Source organism: Fundulus heteroclitus, chromosome 9 (assembly GCF_011125445.2).
Source record: "Fundulus heteroclitus isolate FHET01 chromosome 9, MU-UCD_Fhet_4.1, whole genome shotgun sequence".
In the NCBI taxonomy this organism is placed as follows: Eukaryota; Metazoa; Chordata; class Actinopteri; order Cyprinodontiformes; family Fundulidae; genus Fundulus; species Fundulus heteroclitus.
Window position 1 is genome coordinate 34,879,399 of NC_046369.1, and position 19,378 is coordinate 34,898,776.

At 43.1% G+C, this 19,378-nt stretch overlaps 1 protein-coding gene across 1 annotated transcript in view; it reads right to left on the reverse strand.

Annotated features, from left to right (window-relative positions):
• Positions 1-19,378, reverse strand: part of LOC105925363 (espin like) — a 32,233-nt gene that overhangs the window by 2,201 nt on the left and 10,654 nt on the right. Inside the window, exons 6-10 of the mRNA XM_012861159.3 lie at positions 8,484-8,648; positions 8,274-8,397; positions 7,980-8,143; positions 7,416-7,580; positions 2,654-3,612 (exon numbers count right to left, since the gene is read on the reverse strand). Coding sequence (XP_012716613.2) covers positions 2,654-3,612; positions 7,416-7,580; positions 7,980-8,143; positions 8,274-8,397; positions 8,484-8,648 — 1,577 coding nt within the window. The remainder of the gene's footprint in view (positions 1-2,653; positions 3,613-7,415; positions 7,581-7,979; positions 8,144-8,273; positions 8,398-8,483; positions 8,649-19,378) is intronic.

Genomic DNA, 19,378 nt, shown 5'->3' on the forward strand with positions numbered 1-19,378 from the left:
CAAGCACCACTTCTTTAAGTCCAAATCAGTTTGGAATCGAAGAAAAAGATGACCCCTGCCATAACATACTTGATACACATATGCTAATAGATATAAATAAACTGCATGTGTGATTCTCTTGAGTGAGACAGAGGAACTTCATGTGATGTGAGACGCTTTTAACGCTTCGTTACTGCTGCTTGTGCTTAAACATAAACATGCTGCTTCTCTTGACCAATTATACTTGTATTATTGCTTCTTTGCTGTTGCTGCTTCTATACTGTAATTGGCCAAAACAGCCCTAATATATTGTTTTGACTATTGTTTAATTTATTGTTTATACTATTTTATGCTTCTTTTTGAAAAGCCATTAACTTTGCCTACAAGATGAATTCTCGCATCATTAGTGTATTCACAAACACACGAGAATCCATCTTGTACTGCTTCGGCTTCAACCGTTTGTGTCCGAGCTAAAAACGGTTCGGGCCAATCACGTTTGCAGTATTGTAGTTTAAGGCGGGACATACCGGTACGAAGAAAGCAAGACCAGTTGAGCCCACGGCCGAACCGAACCGACACAGACATGGCAGCGCAGCAGGAAGCACGCATAGCTGCTGCTATCAAATCTGTTTTGTACGAATCAGCAATTTCTTCTTTGAGATTAGAACAGCAAGAAGTAGCTTTGACTAGCTTACCTTCTGGTGGTTTCTCATAACGTCTGCTGCTTACGTTTTAATTTGATACCGTGATTGGCTAAAACTAACCTTATTTAGGTGGGCACTAGGTGTCGCTTCGCCCAATCAGCTCAGAGAGTTCTGCTGAAATTGCCTCCTATCCACAAACAGATTCAATGGGAGGAGTCCCAGACTGATAATATGCAGAACTAGAATGCTTCACATCATCAATCGGGCTGGACAGATTAGGGTGCTGCTGTACAACTGGCAAACAGGACTACAGATGAAAACTAACCTTTGGCTAACTCTGGCATGTTACAAGTGTACTGTCATCTATATGTACTGTCCTGGTAAATAAAACTGTAAATCTGTGCCCAACGGCCACAGGACCTCTCGACGACCTGAGACGCATCCACCATAGACTTTGCATGAAAAGCAGATGCCCACAATGCGTTCGGTCTGAATGCACTGTTATTCTAATTGAATGCAGAAATGTTGCGAGGAAAGAGTGAGGATGCAGCATTTCAAAGTTCACATCAGCGTCTATTTAAAAATCCACTGGCGGCTTGGTAGAGTGTTCTGTAATTTTGATTTAAACCAACCAAAAGAGTCCGCCACGCGATTTTACGATTTACAAGAAATGACGGCGCAAAGACAAAAGCCGTCTTCAGGGGCCGTGTACTTGGAAGGCAGCATTTGTAGGCTTAATCTGGCCAAGAGTGGCCAAATTCCAAGGTTTCTCCAAATGTGGCCAACAAATGCAGCCCTCCTTCAATTCTGGTCCTCGAGGTCTGGTGTCCTGCAGCTTGTATATGTATCCTTGGTTCAACACACATTAATCAAATGGCTGAATTAGCTCCTCTGCAGTCAAGTTCTCCTGGTCTGGTTAGTGACCTGATTATTTGACTCAGGAGTGTTGGATCAAGGACACATCTAAAAGCTGCAGGACACCGGACCTCAGGGACTGGAATTGAAGATCCCTGCAGCTTGTTGCCAAATGAGTAAAGAAGTCGAGAAACGTGTATGCCAGGTATTTGTGTGCATGCACCCTTAGTATTTGAAACCCAGGATGCACGATAGATCAGCAATAACATGGTATCGGCCGATGAAAGTCATTTTTTAACATACAGTATCTGATAAGTAAACCTGAGCTGATATTAACAACCAATGTTTATTTCCATCTCGTTGCCCTTTGTGCCTGTGTTTTAACAGAGGGAAGGGAAGGGGTTGGTCATGCAGTTTTTGTTCAGTCATGTGAAAGTGACAGTGATGCATCACAGTCAGGATTGTGGATTTTTTAAATGAAGCAGAAATGCGATGCACATGAAAAGCAGAGCGTTAGGTCTAGAATATTACCCACATTAAAAAATTCAGTTAGCATATTTTTACGTCGGTTCAAAATTTTACAAAATTTGACCATCATAAAAATGTAAGTGTGTGTGTGTGTGTGTGCTTATACATGCATATATATATATATACATATATATATACACACATCGTTTATCGGACATAACCGCAACGTTAATATCTCATATCAATTTTGGCCCAAATATTCGTATCGGTGCATCCCTATTTCAAACTTCTGGCTTTTTTCATGGGGAAAAGAAACCCAGTGTTGAAAGAAAGCCAGAAGAAGTCCCGCCTCCAGTTTACTGGTCCTAGGAAGAGCAGACCAAAAAAAAAAAACTTTCTTGTAAAAAACATACATTACTGACCCTGAACACACCATCCCCACAGGGAAACCTGGTGGTGGCAGCTTATTGTTGTAGAGATGTTCCTGCTACTTCAGATTTATACACTACCTGGAGTTGATCTATCCTGTAAAAGTCTACTAAATTACAGTGAAGTTTTGTTTGGAGTGTGACACCATCTGAAGAAGTTTGATACTTTTGCGTGGCTCTCTACATAGAGCAGAAGTAATCCACCCCCTAATAGCCGGTACCATTGCAAAAACAACTTCTGTTGAACATCAGGGAAGATTTGAAGTCACCCAGCCATACCTGCGTATCTGTCTAGAAGGGACACTGGAGATCATCTTCCTCCAGTTTCCCAGCATCTTGTTGACGGCGCTCCTCTGTTTAAAGAAATGTCCCAGTGAACTGTTCATTATAACCGACTCCTCACTTTCTGCGTCGTCTGTTCGGACGCAACCATACTCGTTATCGGGCCCCGGGTTTCCGTTACTCATCTTCCTTTTGACTGCATCCCTGCCCTTCAGCGTCACTGTGTAGGCAGACTTTTTCCAGTGACCCAGGAACAGGACTACGATGCGCTCCTTCCTGAGGCTGGTGGTTTCCTGAACGTCCGCAACCTTTTCATCGCCATCGTTACCAGAGTGACTGTGCTGGTCTGTTTCGGCAGCTGGCTTCAAGTCCCTCAGCTGTTTGTCCAGGTTCGTGTCTTCAAACTGCGTGGAAGGACAGAACAGGATAGCTTCCTCGGGTTGATCAGACAAAGATGTGCTCTGTTTCTCAAAATTTGACCTCAAAGTCCTCACAGACACTCCGAATTGATTAATCTCGTCCTCGATGCTCTCCCTGCGCACCCTGTTGGTGAGCTGTCTGTCCGGGGCCTGAGAGAACACAGTGATGAGTTCAGTGTTGGGCATCTTACAGTAGGGCTGGTCTGTCAGGTTGGTCATGAGCAGGGACATGCTTCTGACGATGCCCGAGATCCGGCCACACCACACAGGTAGGGGAACTTGGCTCTTGAAGTTCCTGAACTGCGTGTTGACGGTGATGTTGACTATGGGAGCCGGGAGGATGTGCCTGAGCTCCTCGGCCAGGCGAGCCAGCTCCAGCTCGTAACCTGCGCAGTTCCTCTGCAGGGAGACGTTGGCGATCTGCTGTTCCAGATAGATGAGGTCATCCTCAGTCAGCAGCTCACCAGAGGGTCCCAGGATGGCATTGTGGGCTTGGGAGTACCTCCAGCTGACTTTGGCATATCGGTTCCCGTTTTCCTGTAAAAGAAGAGGCAAACAGCAGGCAGATGAATATACGGCATGTCATTAGGACGTCCGTCAAACATTTTAAATGATTTGACATGTGAGGGAAAACAGTAATGATACAGTAAAACGGCTATGGAGCACTCTTCCAAACCTCAAAAATATGACTTGACTCACAATGCGTTATGTGTGAGTGATTTGTTACGAGCAATTAAGAGTAAATGGCGACTTTAAATATAGATGTAATGCAGATTTAAAACAGCGGTACAAAGTCACAGTACAATCGGTGCTTTTCTCATCACAGCCTCGATTGATTCAATAGCTATTTGTTTAGGAGAGGTAATGACGACGACAGAAAAATCAAACATTACTAATAAAGTAATAAAACCTGTTTCTGCTAGGGGCTGGCCTTGTGCTTTACTTTTGAATATCAGGCGTTTAATTTCAGAGTGAAAGCAAGGACACAAAGGAACACAGTTGTCAGGCAGAATTAAAGGTTCTCATGCAGCTTGCTGACAGAACCTGTTGCAGGATTCCCACGTTTAGTTTCAAGGACAGAAACAGGCAAAGGTGTCCAAGTTCTGTAAAAAGCCTTAAAATAAATCATTTTTTTATTACAGTAGCAAAATCTCACACTGCTTTTTTTTTTCCTTTTTTTTTTTTAGAGACATTACATCTTTGATTTGAGAACATGTATTCAGATCATAAAACAACTCCACATTGAGAAATAAATGTTTTCCCTCAAGCAAATTCATTAGTAGCTACCCTTGCTGGTGATATTTCACTGGAACTCTCTCCAGCTCATCCCACAGACTTTATTTTGATGTACGATTTAGACGCTTGGACTGAAACCGCCATAGAAAGTCTTTAATGCATTACTTTTAACTTTGCCATGTGTTTAGGAACATTTAAAAGACCAAAGGACAGTTTGTTCTCAGTTTACTGGTAGAGTCCACCTAGAGCTCTTTTTAAAATGCTTTTCTGAGTTCCCGCTGCCATGCACCTCAGTAAGGTGGCCAGGGTCCCTGGAGACGCAACAGGCCCACAGCATGAAAGATCCTCCACCATAGTTGACAGTAGGAATGAGGTTCTCTGCTACATATCCATCCTTTTTTATGCCAAAGTGAAAAACTCAGTCTGACCTGACCAAAGCATAATTCCCCACTAATGCTGAGACATGTTTACACTTGTGATGGCAAGAGACAAAAGGCTTTCTTCTGCCATCGCTCCCAAACAACTAGGTGACATGTAGACAGTATCTAATGGCTGCTCTGAATATTTGGTGAAAAGGTAAGACTTTTAAAGGGACTTTCACTACATTTGTTTCAACAGTGTTGGTAGGGGTACCAACTATTGTCCCACCAATGACTGTGAAAAACTAGTTATTTCTTAATTCGGGATTCTCTTTCCATAACTGAATAATTGTACTGAAACACAATTTATTTAATTTTTTTAATTTCCACTATAAGATTAGGCTACAGCCATACAAAGTGGAACTTATTTTAGGGCATCTTACACATATTTCCCAGTGGGACAAAACATTTGTCCACCTCAATAACTGAACATAGATCAGATTCAAAAACAGCTGGAAAGACGTTTGCCACTCTTATATCCTAATTTGTGGGACCTCATTTAGAACGTGTTTTAAACACATGGATGCAGTACCTGTTTTTTTTTATATATTTCTAGATGTTAACAACACAGACCCTGAACAGATGTTCTATAAGGAGTTCACATTAGGGAGATGACACTGGTTTTCTTCAGCTTGCTGATTATGTCTTTCTTTGGATATGAATGGACAAAATGAATCAAAGTTCCATACTAACTTCTGAGAAGCTAAAGCTTGTGAACATTTGCTTTGAGTTCCTGCTCTGACCTCCTGTTGCAACAACAACACATTTAAACATTTCCAGTTACTGCTGACCAGTTCTGGCCATCAGGTTTGCCAAAGTTCAGCCCACTCCAACAACCAGAACATCTCCAACTATAAGAGGCTGAGACCTATTTTCTCTAGTTATACATACAGTAGCTTTACCCCTGGTGTTATCTTTGTACAAAAAAAATCAGACCATGGTAAATCTGTTTAGCTAAAACATAAAAATCTCCTAGGGAATAAAAAGCTGATAACCTGACTGCAAAAGTTTAACATCATATTTTGTTGAAGCCCCTCTGATGAGAGTCTTTCAGGATCCAACATGTTGACTTCATAATGTTTATCTACTTCTTGCAAAACTTCTCCCAATCTATCAGATAATGAGCCCTCTTCGTGTGACCCTACAGATTTAATTATGAAACCTGACTAAGCCATTCCATGACTAACTTTACCTTTGATGAACTCTTTCTTTTGTGGATTTGGACGTATACTTGGAATCACAGTCATGCAAAAAAAAAAAAAAAAATTAAAACCCTTTTCATCCCTAACTTTCTAGCCGTCCCTCTTGAAGTTTTAGGTCTGAACTTCCAGTTCATAAGTTTATCCATCTGAAGAACAGTAACCCCAGATCACTGTCGCTGCCACCACCAGTTTCCACTGTGGATATGGCGTTCTTCTGGTAAAGTGTGTATGTGGGACAGTTTATACTCTTCTCCTTCTCCTGACTGATACCTTGGTACGGTGCGATCATTTTAAACCTTTGTGACCAAACTATGGTTTTTGCTAAAGACTGCAAATGAGCCAAGTACCAAGAAAGTCCTACTAGAATAGCTGAACTTTATTACAGGCAACCACTTTCTCTGCTCCCAGGACTATGTTTCCTTCAGAGTTCCAGCTGTTCGCACAGAGCTGAGGAAAAAGGCCTTCTCCATCTCGGGCCCCTCCGGCTGGAGGACACCTGAAGCTGTCCAGTCTGGTCACACTTGGAGAATTCAGAGTTTTATTAAAAGTGCTGGAGATAGGGTCTATAGGAAATTGTACTTGTTTTATTTAGACATTTGTACATATTTCACTTTTGTCATGTTGGGAAACTATAAATTGTTGTAATTTCATGCGTTTAAACAAGTCTCTCTTGTAAATGAGACACGGATTCTTAAGGGATTAAACTGTATCAATAAAGTATTAATAAATAATTTAAAAAATTCAAGTGCACCTGAGTCCCTCTTATTGATAGCAAGGGGACCAGGTAGCCCCCAAGGACCACCTGTGGCGCCCTCAAGTCCGTTCTAAAACTAGCACAACCCTCCAGTGAGCTGCATCTAAAATGTTATTTTAGTCGGTTTCTCTACTTTAGTAATCACACTTGTATTTATATAGATTTAAAAATTACAATATCTAAAAAAGATAAAGAAAAAAAGGAGCATTGCAAATATGTTTATTGGTGTGTGCTGACTCTTCTAGCTCTCAGTTTCAAAAAGCTTGATGACCCCTGCTTTAAGGTCATACACAGCGAAGATATTGTAGCATAAATGTTTTTTAACAGGGGTGTAAATACTTTACGGCCACTGTATTTCAGCTGCTTATATCAGGAGTGTTGCTGGTCCAACTCACAAGTGCTTTTCAGAGGTAATATTTCTATTGATGACGTGTTCTGACTTGACCACTGACGTTGCCAAGACAAGGTTCTTCTGATGCAATGTCCTGCCATTTATGTCTAACTTTAAACAAGCTAAATGTAAACCAAAATATCTATCTACCAAAAGGTTTATCTTATCTGTGTCATACCCCCAAAAAACCCCTGCTGGATCCAACGCATTTCTGTTCACTGTCTGACATAAATCAAAGCCCGAAGCTTCCATATATCAGAGTGAATTTGGGTTAGCTTTAAAAGACATATAAAGAGATAACTTATTAGACGTCCTTATGGATCGGGTAATGACATCACCTTCCTCCTCTGATCCTCTTCATCCAGCAGCCTCGCCTGCAGCTGCCTCACCATGACTTGCCTCTTCCACTCAGCTATGGGGTGACCTTTCTCGTCGTGGGTGGGCACCAGATAGTCAATATCTGACAGGTTAGCCTCCTCAGTGGGCAAGACCACCATTTTGCTCTGGAAAAAGGATGTAATGTATAAACATCCTGAGGAATCTGTAATTCATTCAAAGGAGTCATATCTCTGTAATCTTTTGATAAGGGTTGCATTTTTCTCATGTGAAATCTGTGAAGAAAGCCAAAAATAGCAGCTTGGCGAGCAGAACGTTGTGTTTGCGCGACAACAGGGTGATTCCCAAAGAGGCAGCAGACATCTTGACATGCAGTAACCTTGGCATGCAGGGCATTGCGTTCTTATCAAAATCAAAGTGGAAAACAAAATGAGCTGTACATATAAATTGAAGGAATGTCGTCCAGACCGGAGGCTCTTGCTAAACGGGATGCCAATTCTGAACATCTTGAGAAAGAGGGACGGGCTTTGGGGATTTGAACTGCATGTTACAGCTGTAACACCTACCGTTTGTCCAGCAAAGACTCCTGACATCCCCGACTCCTTCAGCGATTTAATGTTCTTCATGTCGCCCAGCAGTTTTCTCTCAGACAGGAGGTTTGTATCAGGAAACGTTGTCTTATCAGCAGGGACACTTCTCTCTGCCTTGATTTGATTAAAACCTTTAATAACTGCAAAATAAATCAAACGTGGTTTGTTCCCCGATCATTTCATCGCAGATTAAACACAGGCAGTCACTGTTAAACGGTACAGTTTCTTTCGTTACTCTTTAAACAGGATAAAGAGAAAAGTTTTTCTAACCAGATGCAGCTCTCTGAACTTGCTCTATCCGCCTTGCTGCGGTTCTCTCCGACGCTGAGGGTGACGGAGGTGCTGGAGTGGGCTGAGGGTACCTAGCCTGTGGCGGCTCCTCGCACTCCGGTTGCTAGAAGGAGGGATTTTCAGGTTACTTGAAATGAGCAGCAATGAAAGGAACGGAAGACACCTTTAAACCTAAAAATCAGTGTTTACCTTCAAGCTATCCATGCGTTTGTCACCGCTGTGACTGTCTGTGTACTCCTCACTCAGGCTCCTGTAGTAGTCCTCTTTGCTGCGTGGAAACAACACGGTTGGCTTCACCTTGATGTCCTCCTCTAGTGGAGTAAGAACCTCAATGGATCTATCAGCATAGGATGTCTGCAAATATTAAACCATCACAACGTGGACAATCAGACAAGTGCTGTGTGGCTCAGATCATAAAGTCAAGGATTAGGCTCTAGTAGCAGCTGTTTTTATGTCCGGTTACACTAGAATAGCTTTAATCTTCTACTGCTGGCTCTTACCTAAACATCAGGCACAAAGGAGAAGGATCAACTAAAGGTCCTTTGTCAGGTCTTAGTCAAATTACTGCTCTATTTTAAACATCAAAACTTCCAGACAGTTGATCTGCTGTAGCGTTCCAATTCGATTCTTGAGATCAGATCATATATCTTTTTAAACTGAAAACCAGATTCTCTCCCTGAACTTAACTTCAGATGTCTATTCTTGTTGTTGTCCTGCCTCAAACAGTCTCTGCTGCCAATTTTGCTGCCAAACAGCCTATTTTTTTGCGCATAGCCCACAAAAACAGGAGTTGGGGCAGTGTGCCTCGTTTGTGTCGATCTACTGGTCTAACGGCTGCACGGCGTCACAGTTGATCTCGCTGTTGCTCCGCACTTTGCCGCCTCTCATCTCACCCACTGACCGCTGGAGATAGGCACCAGCAAGTTTGGACCTCACCCGGTTAACTGGAAAATTGAAATTAAGACTGTCAACATAAGCGCTATTTTTGATAAAAATCAATATTAAAAAACATGTCATTTAAAGACAGACAACTGTTTGAAAATCAATAAAAACTGAGCCATTTTCATCTCCTCAAGTTGACAGCGGTGCAGTCATACGCGCACTAAGCTCCTCCCCTCCCTCCCTCGCAGAATATCAAAACACTGAGCTGCTGCTGGAAGTTTAAGACTCGCGTAACATTGTAAGAACCTTTGGGACCCTCTTTTGTTGGAAGCGAAAAGGTAATAGCATTGATCATAGGTATTTTGCCAATGGGGCAAATGAAAAGGAAAATATGGAGGATATTGACTAGCCAGTATATTGACTACGTTGAAGAGGGAGTACAAAGCAGAGTAGCAATACAACTCCACCCAAGCATCTGAAAAACCAATGCACATATCTGAGACCTTTAACATCCTGCAGCCTTTAGATTCACCCCTTCTCGTTAACAGGGAGCAGAGCTGAATGACTAAATGCTGATGAGGAAATTCAGCCCAGCAGCTCTTGAGAAATTAACTTGGGCATCCCTGGCATGCGCTAATACTATCCATTTAAATATTAGCAGGTTACTGATAGCCCCGAAGCTCTGTACGTCTGTCTGAGTTTCCCTGGGAGGTGCTTTTCCTCACCGACTCGGCACCATGCCACTCCTCAGCTCTACTGCTGGTACAAACTGATGCTGGAAAGTGCGCACCCCCTCGCCAACGACTTAGCGGCTACTATGGATAGTAGTAAAACAAGTTAACATTAACTAACGGACCCAGACTGATGCTGACTATTTGAGGAGGAACTAGTCAGAACCAGTAGCCCCCTACACTGACTTTAGCTGATTACCTGAGAAATACGATGCAAAATGAGCAGAAAACATAAATTGAACCGGGGTGCTTCCGAGCATGGACCACATCCTTATTTACACAAAACAATGCACAACTGAATCCAAGATTATTATTAACCATTCTCAGTGTTTTGTATTTTTCTGTTTTGCAATACAGAGACGTGATACTTCCTTTTTTTTTAGTTCTAAATTGGGCTCAAATACTGCTTAGCTGGTTTTGCCGGCATTAAAACAGTGAAAATACCATCCCACTGTAACGTACTCCATTTTTCTGATCTGTACTAGAAAGAATCCACTGCTTTCAGAAAAGGTTCCTGCATTATAGAAATGCCAAAACTCTCGGTATTGAGTTGTCAGTGAAACAGGCTACAAGTTATTAATGACACAGGAGTAACACGCTAGCCTAACTTGGCCAAGCACTTTGCCTGGCACTTCAGCTAACTGTATGAAACATTGTCAACAGTATTATTACTGATAAAACTTAGTGGTAGATCACGGCACTTTAAAGCTACTGCATTTTTAAGTGCAAGGTATCAAACTGGGACTCAGTACCGGCAAATGCTTGTTCTTAAAACGGTATGAAGAGACCTCTTGAGACATTTGAAGTTTGTTCAGAATGGCTAAACATCATCTGGTGCCCATCTCAATCCAATCAGGGTGCACTTCTCTGTCTTTTGGTAGCTGGCGCTCTTTGATGGGGTGGATGAAGTTAAGCCATAAGGCTTTATGATCAACTAGGCATCTCATCGCTGGAGCTCATCTATTCATTATTGACTTTCTTCACATAACCGCAGCTGGAACATTTGTTATTTTGGAAGCGGCAAACAACTGGTCCAGTTATAACAGGGAACTAGGAGACTAACAAGGAAATTAAATATGGAGGAAAAGAAAAGGCAGGATTGGGCCCCAGCCGTCAGTCAAGATTTGTGAAGGCTGTTCTCTAATTGAGGGAAGTGAATTCTCAACAACATATGTAGGGACATAGTTCTGTATTTCAGAGGTTATTAACAATAACATCAGCCTGAACCTTGTTTAATTAAGACAGAAAAAAAGTTAGTGTCCTTATAAAAAGGTACCAAGTTAGGCCTGCAGACATCCTCTGTGAAGAAAAGAACAAAAGCAATGCAGTAAGCGAGCGTGAATAAGTGGCGGCACTTCACACCGCTCTGAGGAGGATGTAGGATATATGGGAACATTTAGGCTCCCTTTAATGAACCTGCATTGTCTTAATGTGCTCCATACACAATGCATATCAAATTCAGCTCTCAAAGGACATTATTAGCAAGCAGAACATCAAAGGGCCGACCTAATATGCTGCCGCATGCTGTTGTGCTTTACGTCCATGAGGTGGTCCTGCCATTTCCTCTCACTCGGCACTTTGATGTGGAGCTACATGAAATATGCTGTGACACTGCTCAGGCGGAGAAACAAACTTCCCAGAAGGTTTTGCAATCCATAAATTGATAAACAACATTAGAACTGGGGAAAGGGTGGGGGAGGGAGGCCCTCTGACCCTTCTCGTAACAGTTCAACGTCCCGAAAGCAGCGATGAACCTCGTGCGCGCGTTTAATTGGACTCGCCGGCCAGAAAACATTTGGTTTTCATCAGCACTCCATCACAGTTGCCACGCAGCTACAGATAGCCTGAGTTTGGCTCGGAGCCACCCCCGCCCGGCTGAAGACGAGAAAAGGCCCCGATCTCCGCAGCGTAGCAGCCAAGAGTTAGGAAACAGCCACACGGTGCTGCCTCACTGTCCGGCATGCAGCAACAGCGAGCTTCAGTCCCAACGGGGCGAGCCACATGTGAGCTCAAGCTTTTCAGAACACCATGTGTACTTAAAAAACACGACATGTAACGCTGCACTGGAATCAATGCTGAAAACAACCTGCTTCCGTGTAAAGTATTCCTATTCCCGATGATGAATTGCAACCTGGAACGTATACGCTAGGTGTGCATTAACACACAGAACACTATAGTGTAAATACATTTCCACTCACATGGCAACATACACTCAGGTTTCCTCCACTGAGGTGAACGCTTGTGGGGCTAATAACTGACAATGTTTCTGCCAACAGTTACACAACTTTTTTCCTTTTTTTTTTTTTTTGCATCTGTCATAGCGAGATAAATGAGAAATAAATGAATTTCATTACTTCTACCTTCGTATGGAAAACCGTAATCGCTTTGGATGAAAATCCCAAATCTAAAAACAGTTAGCGGACTCGCGAAGGAAAGCAAAAAAGTCCAGTTTGCAAAAGTCAACAATGGCAAAATAAGGTACAGCCATAAGCCCGGAGCATTAGTCACTCCTGACTGTAAGAGGCAATAACTGATCAGAAAGAGGGTTAAAGCGCTGCCAAAACATCTGCCAGCTCAGGCCTCGTGGACGGAGCGTACAAAACTTTCCTTTCATTTCAGAAAAAAACAAAAACTAATTGCTCAGCCCGGCCAGTCACTTCCTACTGCTCAGAGAGAATGAGGGAAAATAAGACAAAAAGCAAACACAAACGAGACCAAGCAGCTGACAGGCTCTAAGAACGACCAGACCGGTGTACCTGGAGCCTACTGACCTGACGCAGCTCTCCCGGCGCACACCGCCAGACAACCCTTCAGGCACAGCCCCAGGCAGCCCAGATATACGGGGGGGGGTTACTCCCGTTCTGGAGACGTGACGCTGCCCCATGGTCCCTTGTTTAAAGCCCTCTCCAGCATCTCGACCAGTGGCCAAGAGCCGTCAGGCAATAAACAATAAACCGATGGGCGAGTGCTGTTAATAATTAAGCGAACGGATTGGGTGGCTGGTAATGTCACTAATGCATGGACGAGCAAATGGCCGTGTTGTAGCACGAGGGGAAGTATCATCAGCGGAAGAGCAGCTGGAAAATAAGACATTTTATCCTCATGCCACTCAGGTGAGGTTTTTCCATCAACAGCGAGTGAATAGAAATATCCCACATTAAAAGCGCATAATATTTTATTAAAGACCTTATCGGAGTTCATTTAATCGTCATTTAATTGTCAGAATATTGATAATCTGATGTCTGGGTTCACAATAGGTCATTTGCTCAATGATATGTTGGGACGATGTTTTATTTTGCCAAGGTACCTTACAGCGCCTTGCAAAAGGCAAAACTGTTCATGCACTTCACCAGTCTGGTCTAAAGTGGCATGAAGAAAAGCCACATAAAGCTCCGTTTGTAGTTTGCAAAAAACTGGCCATGCAGCACGTGGAAGAAGGTGCTCTGGTGAAATAGGACCAAAACGAAGGCTTTTTGACCAACGGGCCCAATTCTGCATGTGGAGGAAACCATACGACTGTGCATCGACTTGGAAATAACAGTGAAAACATGGCGGAGGCGGAGGCGCGCTGTGGAGACGCGTCTGTTTGTTCCAGCCACAGCGGTTGTCGTAGCCGTCTGGTGCAGGTTTGATGCCGTGTTTGGGTTACCTGTCCCGTGTCATAGAAAAAGTTTGCACCAAGCATTAGCTGGGAGCAGTGTTGTAGTACTCGAGTCCGAGACTCGAACTCGAGTCCGAGTCATTAGCTAAATTTAGAGACTCGTGACTTGACTTGGACTTGAGCACTGATGACTCGAACTTGGACTCAGACTCCTACATTCAGATCATTCTGACTCAGAAATTGAGAAAAAGACTCGACTTTTTTTATATCATTAGGCTATAATTTTAATATGTCATTAGAATATTATTTGGTGTATGATTTTAATATCTGAATTATTAGTGCAATGTGGTGGAGTGTGGATTTTTTTATTTAGTTTAAAAACATGTAGGCTATGCTTACTTTAGTGCGGAACTTGGACTCGACTTGATCAATAAGGACTCGACTCGGACTCGACTCGGACTCGACTCAGATTTTTTTTTTTATGACTTGGACTTGACTCGGACTTGAACACTGGAGACTCGAACCTGGACTCGGACTCGAGGCATAGTGACTTGACTACAACACTGGCTGGGAGACAGGCGGCTTCGCACGACTTCCAACCTTTAAGATTTAATTAACGACTGAACGGTTGCCCAGCAAAGCTCTCAAATCATCAGCCTTCCAACCACCACGCTGGATTATTTGGTATAAAGCGTGTGTCCAGTTTGGATTCCTCCAAATGTTCCTGTTGAAGCTGACCAAACATTTCCACTTAGGTCTCATCTGCACACAAGGCAGGCTCTTCCACAGGTCTTCAGGTTTCTAAAGATAAAAAAGGGGCCACTTTCATGTTCCTTTTATAGAAACAAAGCCTTTCTCCTGACAACCACCCCAAACAAATCGTACTCGATGACACTTTTTACGACTGGAAGAATAACACGCTAACCAGGGCCTGTGAGGTCTGACAACTGATTCATGACTCCAGATAGCCCCCCCCCCCTCCGTATTTGCCTGGCAGCACCAGTTTCATCTTTTAGATCATGTCTGATGTCTCTCCATCTTGCGTTGATGCACAGCTGAAGCAAACGGGCAGCATTTCTGATTCCATGCATGTGCTCACGGCCGGTGATGATATGATGAAGTGCATTTGATTAGCCGTGCCTGGCCGCCGTCGACCCCCATATGGAAGCGGTAAAAAGGGTGCGTTTGTGCATTTAGAGTTCGATTTTGTAAACGTTCATAACTACAAGATGTACCATGTTACGTGTGGTTGTCTGACTATACACACGATTCAAAGGGCTGATGAGAAGCAGAAGAATTTTTAACCTGTCCCGTTAGGTTAAACATCACGGTTTGAAAGGGGCTGCGCTTTCCTCCCCATAAAGAAAGATAAAATGAAGCATAGTGGTTATTTGACAGCACAGACTGTAGCCCCGTGTAGGAAAAGTTAAGTAAATGCGATGGAAAAAGCTGCTCAAGCGAACTGATGTGAAACTTAAGAGCAAACAACGAGCATTCTGTCCGATAACGATCTCAGTGGATCTTGAATGAATCGTGCGAATGTTGTGGTCACAAAGTCTTGTAGAGAAATGTCAGTCTAACTCTCTTCCCATGTTTTTTTTTGTTTTGTTTTGTTGTTGCTGTCGTTCTGCTCTGTTTTATACTTGCAACTGTATGAAAAGTGAATTCTACCTCCAATGAGACCATATTTAGAAAATGTAAAGCCCTTAAAGTTTTTGTTATGCTACAATGACTGGCTTCAATGTAATGTTTTATACAATAAATCAACACAAATTATGAAGTGGGAGGAAAAAGGTTCTTAAACTTATTTAAAGTTTTAATCTGAAAGTGTACAATACATACTGTAGCTTTTTGCATGAAGGCCAAAAACGTAAATTTTTCCTCTCATCATTACTTGTGGCAAACTGCAAACAGTTTTCTTTCAGCAATCCCTTATTTCATGCACCACTTCCATAAAGCTCAGATTTGTGAGATGCACGAGTAAAAGTTGCCCCGTGAGAAGATTCTCCCACCTGAGCTCTGGTTCTCTGTAGCTCCGTCAGAGTTACTAAGGGCTTCCTGAATGCTTCTGTAACTAATGTTCTCTTTGACTGCCAATCATTTTTTAACTGTGCTCCATGAGATGTTCAAAGCTCGGGACACTTTTTTTTCATGACTTAGTCCTGCTTTAAACTTCTGAGCATCCGTCTCCCTCACCTGTCTGCTGTGCTCCTTGGTCTCCGGGATGCTGTTTCTTCTCTTATGTTCTCTAACTAATATCTAAGGCCAGAGACAGAACAGCTGGATTCATACTGAGGTTCGTCAGCACCCAGATGGACTGGGTTATTTGCTAAACCTGTATTTGCTAAATCTAGTAAATCTCTTTGGAGGACATCTGAAGGCAATTGGTGAACCGGATTTTATTTTAGGGGTGTCGGAGTAAAGGGGTCAACTAAAGCTGCCTGCCACACTTTTCAAATGTCTATTGGCGAACCCGTATTAAAACCATGTGTAACTTTCTTTCCACTTCACCATTATGCACTACTTTGGGTCGCTGTCACCTAAAATCCCGGTAAATTACGCAGAAGATGTGCGGCTGCAAATGTGGAGAAGATCAAGGGGTATAAACACTTTTGCGAGGCAAGTCATACGAGTCGCAATCTTAGCAAAGTTGAGAACATGGGAACTGGATAATAATTATGTGGTGCTAGCATACATTTATGGCTGTTTAAGGGTTTTAAAGATGTCTGACAGCAGCATCCTTGGCTGTGGGTGAAAGGAGTGGGAAGAGAAGCTCACACAGCTACAGCTGTTTATTGCACTGCAGCTGCTCCTGAGATGCGAGCTGAGGGTTGGCAGTGCAGAGGGAGTCTGGGCCCGGAGAGAGCAATTCAAACATGAAGGAAGGCCACATTCACACATTGCTCTGCAGTTTCTGTCTCAGTGATATACAAGTGATGGAATTTGAAAAGCTCATCTCGGGCGCAGCAGGTTCTATAGCATCGCAGAGTCTGCTCCCGACGTATCACGCAGATTTAAACCAGCTTACTATTACTTAATGTCCACAGTCAAGATGACCTCTTTGTGCACATCAAGCTTTTGTATCCACTTCATCCAAAACACTGGCGAGAAACACGATACAGCATTCTGTCTACCGACAGCACTCAGTCCCCGGAGGCGACAATCATAACACTTCCAAGTCACTGGAAAAAAAAAAAAAAAAAAAAACACACGACACACACACACAATCAGACGAGCGTTTGAAGCCGATGGCATCCTGCTCTCCTGGTACTCTGAGGGATTGAGTTGCTGGTTCCAGGCATCAGAGCGGTGAAAACACTGAAACATAAGCCTGTGGATCCCGTATCAGCCTCGGCCCCTGGGCCCTCCATCTGAGCCGCAGGAGAGAGGTAACCGATAGGCCCGCAGGTAGCAGCGGCGCCAACTGCATCTGACGCCACAGCGGCCCCTGTGCTAATTAGCTCCCATTGTTTATGTGGGGATGGGGGGGGGGATTGTTTTTGAAGGGGAGCTTGGCAGCCACGCCTCACTGATTCACCATCATCATCGTCTTCATGTATGAGTGCTAACCTTCTCAGCTGACTTATTTATGGATTCGTTTGGCGTGCAGCCGGTGGTTACTCTGTGTGTCCGCTGGTGTTTAGCATTTCAAAAGTCGCACTTTACAAAGACAAACTTCACTGTATCTCACCGGGGCTTTATGGGCCGAGCCAGCGCTAAACAGTGCACACTTGTAACGTGGAAAAAAGGAGAAGGAGGCACGGTTTTTAAAAGATACCCTAAATCCGCAAATCTGACCTCGGTTGACGTGTGGAAAGAAGGAAGCCAGAGGAGTGCAGTTTGCCAAAGGCCATGTAGGGGACACCACAAACATGCGGAGACCAAAACTGCAAAAATCTACCATAACTGTGGTGGAAAGCTGACCCTGAACATCAGCCTGAATGCCCAAAGCCCAGAGGGAGACATGGACATGGGGACGCTTTTCTTCAGATGCGACAAGCAAAGTATCATTTTCCCCCCCTTGATATCACGCTACTTGTTATTGTTGAGTCACGCAGAATCACAATAAAATACATGGATGTCTGAGCTTTAGGGCTGAAAAATTAATCGCATTTTCAATATAATCGTGATTTAAAATAACGCAATTTCCAAATCGCAGAGGTCTGCAATTTTTGGCTATGTAACAATTAGTGAATTAGACACGTCCATTAGGTGTTGGTAAAATGTTTAAAGTGGGTTTGCCTCCACATGAAAGGCAAGACAGTTGCAGCAGTGAGATAATCTAATTTTATTACTTGTTTTAGAATTTATATAATCATACAAAGCATTAAGTACTGGTCAATCAGTTTAATACTTAGACTTGCTTGTTGGTTGGACTTTGAAGTCCAATAAAATTAAAAGCTGTTCTTTTGAATAATATTCTGATCAATAGAAACATTAAAAGTTCATATTTAAAATAGTCCTTGTTTACAAACATCTTTATTTAGAGGCCATTTTTGTTGCTTGTGGTTAATGCAGAGAAAAGTCAAAATTGCAATTTTGATTGAAATATATTGTAGGCAGAACGCAATCATTACTGCTCCGAGTTTAGATGCTGTGGGTCTTTTAGCAACTAATCCACATGGCAAGGAAACAAATTGATTTGTTGTTTGTATATATTTTGAAACACATGTGAAATTAAACTGGGAAAAAAAATCGCATTAAATCACAATATTAAGAAAAAAAATTGCAATTAGATTATTTTACAAAATCGTTCAGCCCTACTGAGCTTGCCCTTGAACGTGAGCAAATGAGAAAAAAAACGTTCCAGGGGCGTGAATACTTTTGCGAGGCACAGCAAAATGGTAAACACGCTGCACCTTTGATGTCGTCATCAGTTATAATCCACCGTCCAGTCATATCGCCGGCGCTCAGAGAGAAACACGAATGCAAGAGCTCATCTCATGTCAAGCTGTTACCACTAAAATATTCATCTCATTAACAGGCCTTGTGCTTCCCACACAACGCAGCTAATCCCATAAAGCCCTCTGAGGCAAACTGAGAGGGATGGATCTCCTCGTGAGCACACGCCATTGTGGCCCGTAATGCCTTATTAAACACAAAAGCCTTCATCCTTCATTCTCTTGGACCTCTTTAACCCAGAGCAGTGCAATCAGGCTGAGTGGAAGGGAGCAGTTCAGGAGAGTGACAGGCCTGACCCGAATCGAATGCATGCTACAAATTAAGAAAATGATTCACTGAGAGGCTTCAAGGCTTTCCAGATGTTTGCTGTTGACCGCCCAACCCCCCCGTCCCCCTGAGCTTTGAGTTCTCACATCAAGGCAAACAGCTGGCCGGAGACTCAGGTGAAGGACAGAAAGCAGAGTCCCATTGCCTAGTGTTTCAGCGGCAGGGTGTCCCAATGCTTCCTGTGGAACCGTGTAAGGGCTAAGGCTAATAGCTTTGTGGGAAGAAGGAGATTTTTCACAAATATAAATCTGTTTTCCCCCCAGTTAACGTTTTTCTAATGACATAAAATCCCTGTAACATCCAGTTTGAAGTGTTCTCACATATGTTTCATATCATAATTAATTGTTAATCGTTACACAAAAAGTTCAAAGATGAAATACCCCGACCAGCCACTTTCAAGCCTGCCCTGATTCTTAATGGCATCGCTTCAACGTAGTCTTGACAATATTCCACAGACACTTTGGTCCATTTGGGGACGATAGCGCCGAGCTGTTGCTGCAGATATGTGGGTTAAATATCCACGAAGGAAATCTCCAGTTTGGTCACGTCCAAAAGGTGCTTCAGTGGATTGAGATCTATCTGGTGACTGTGGGGGAGCACTGGAGTGCAGAGGACACGCCGTCATCTTCAAGAAACCAGTT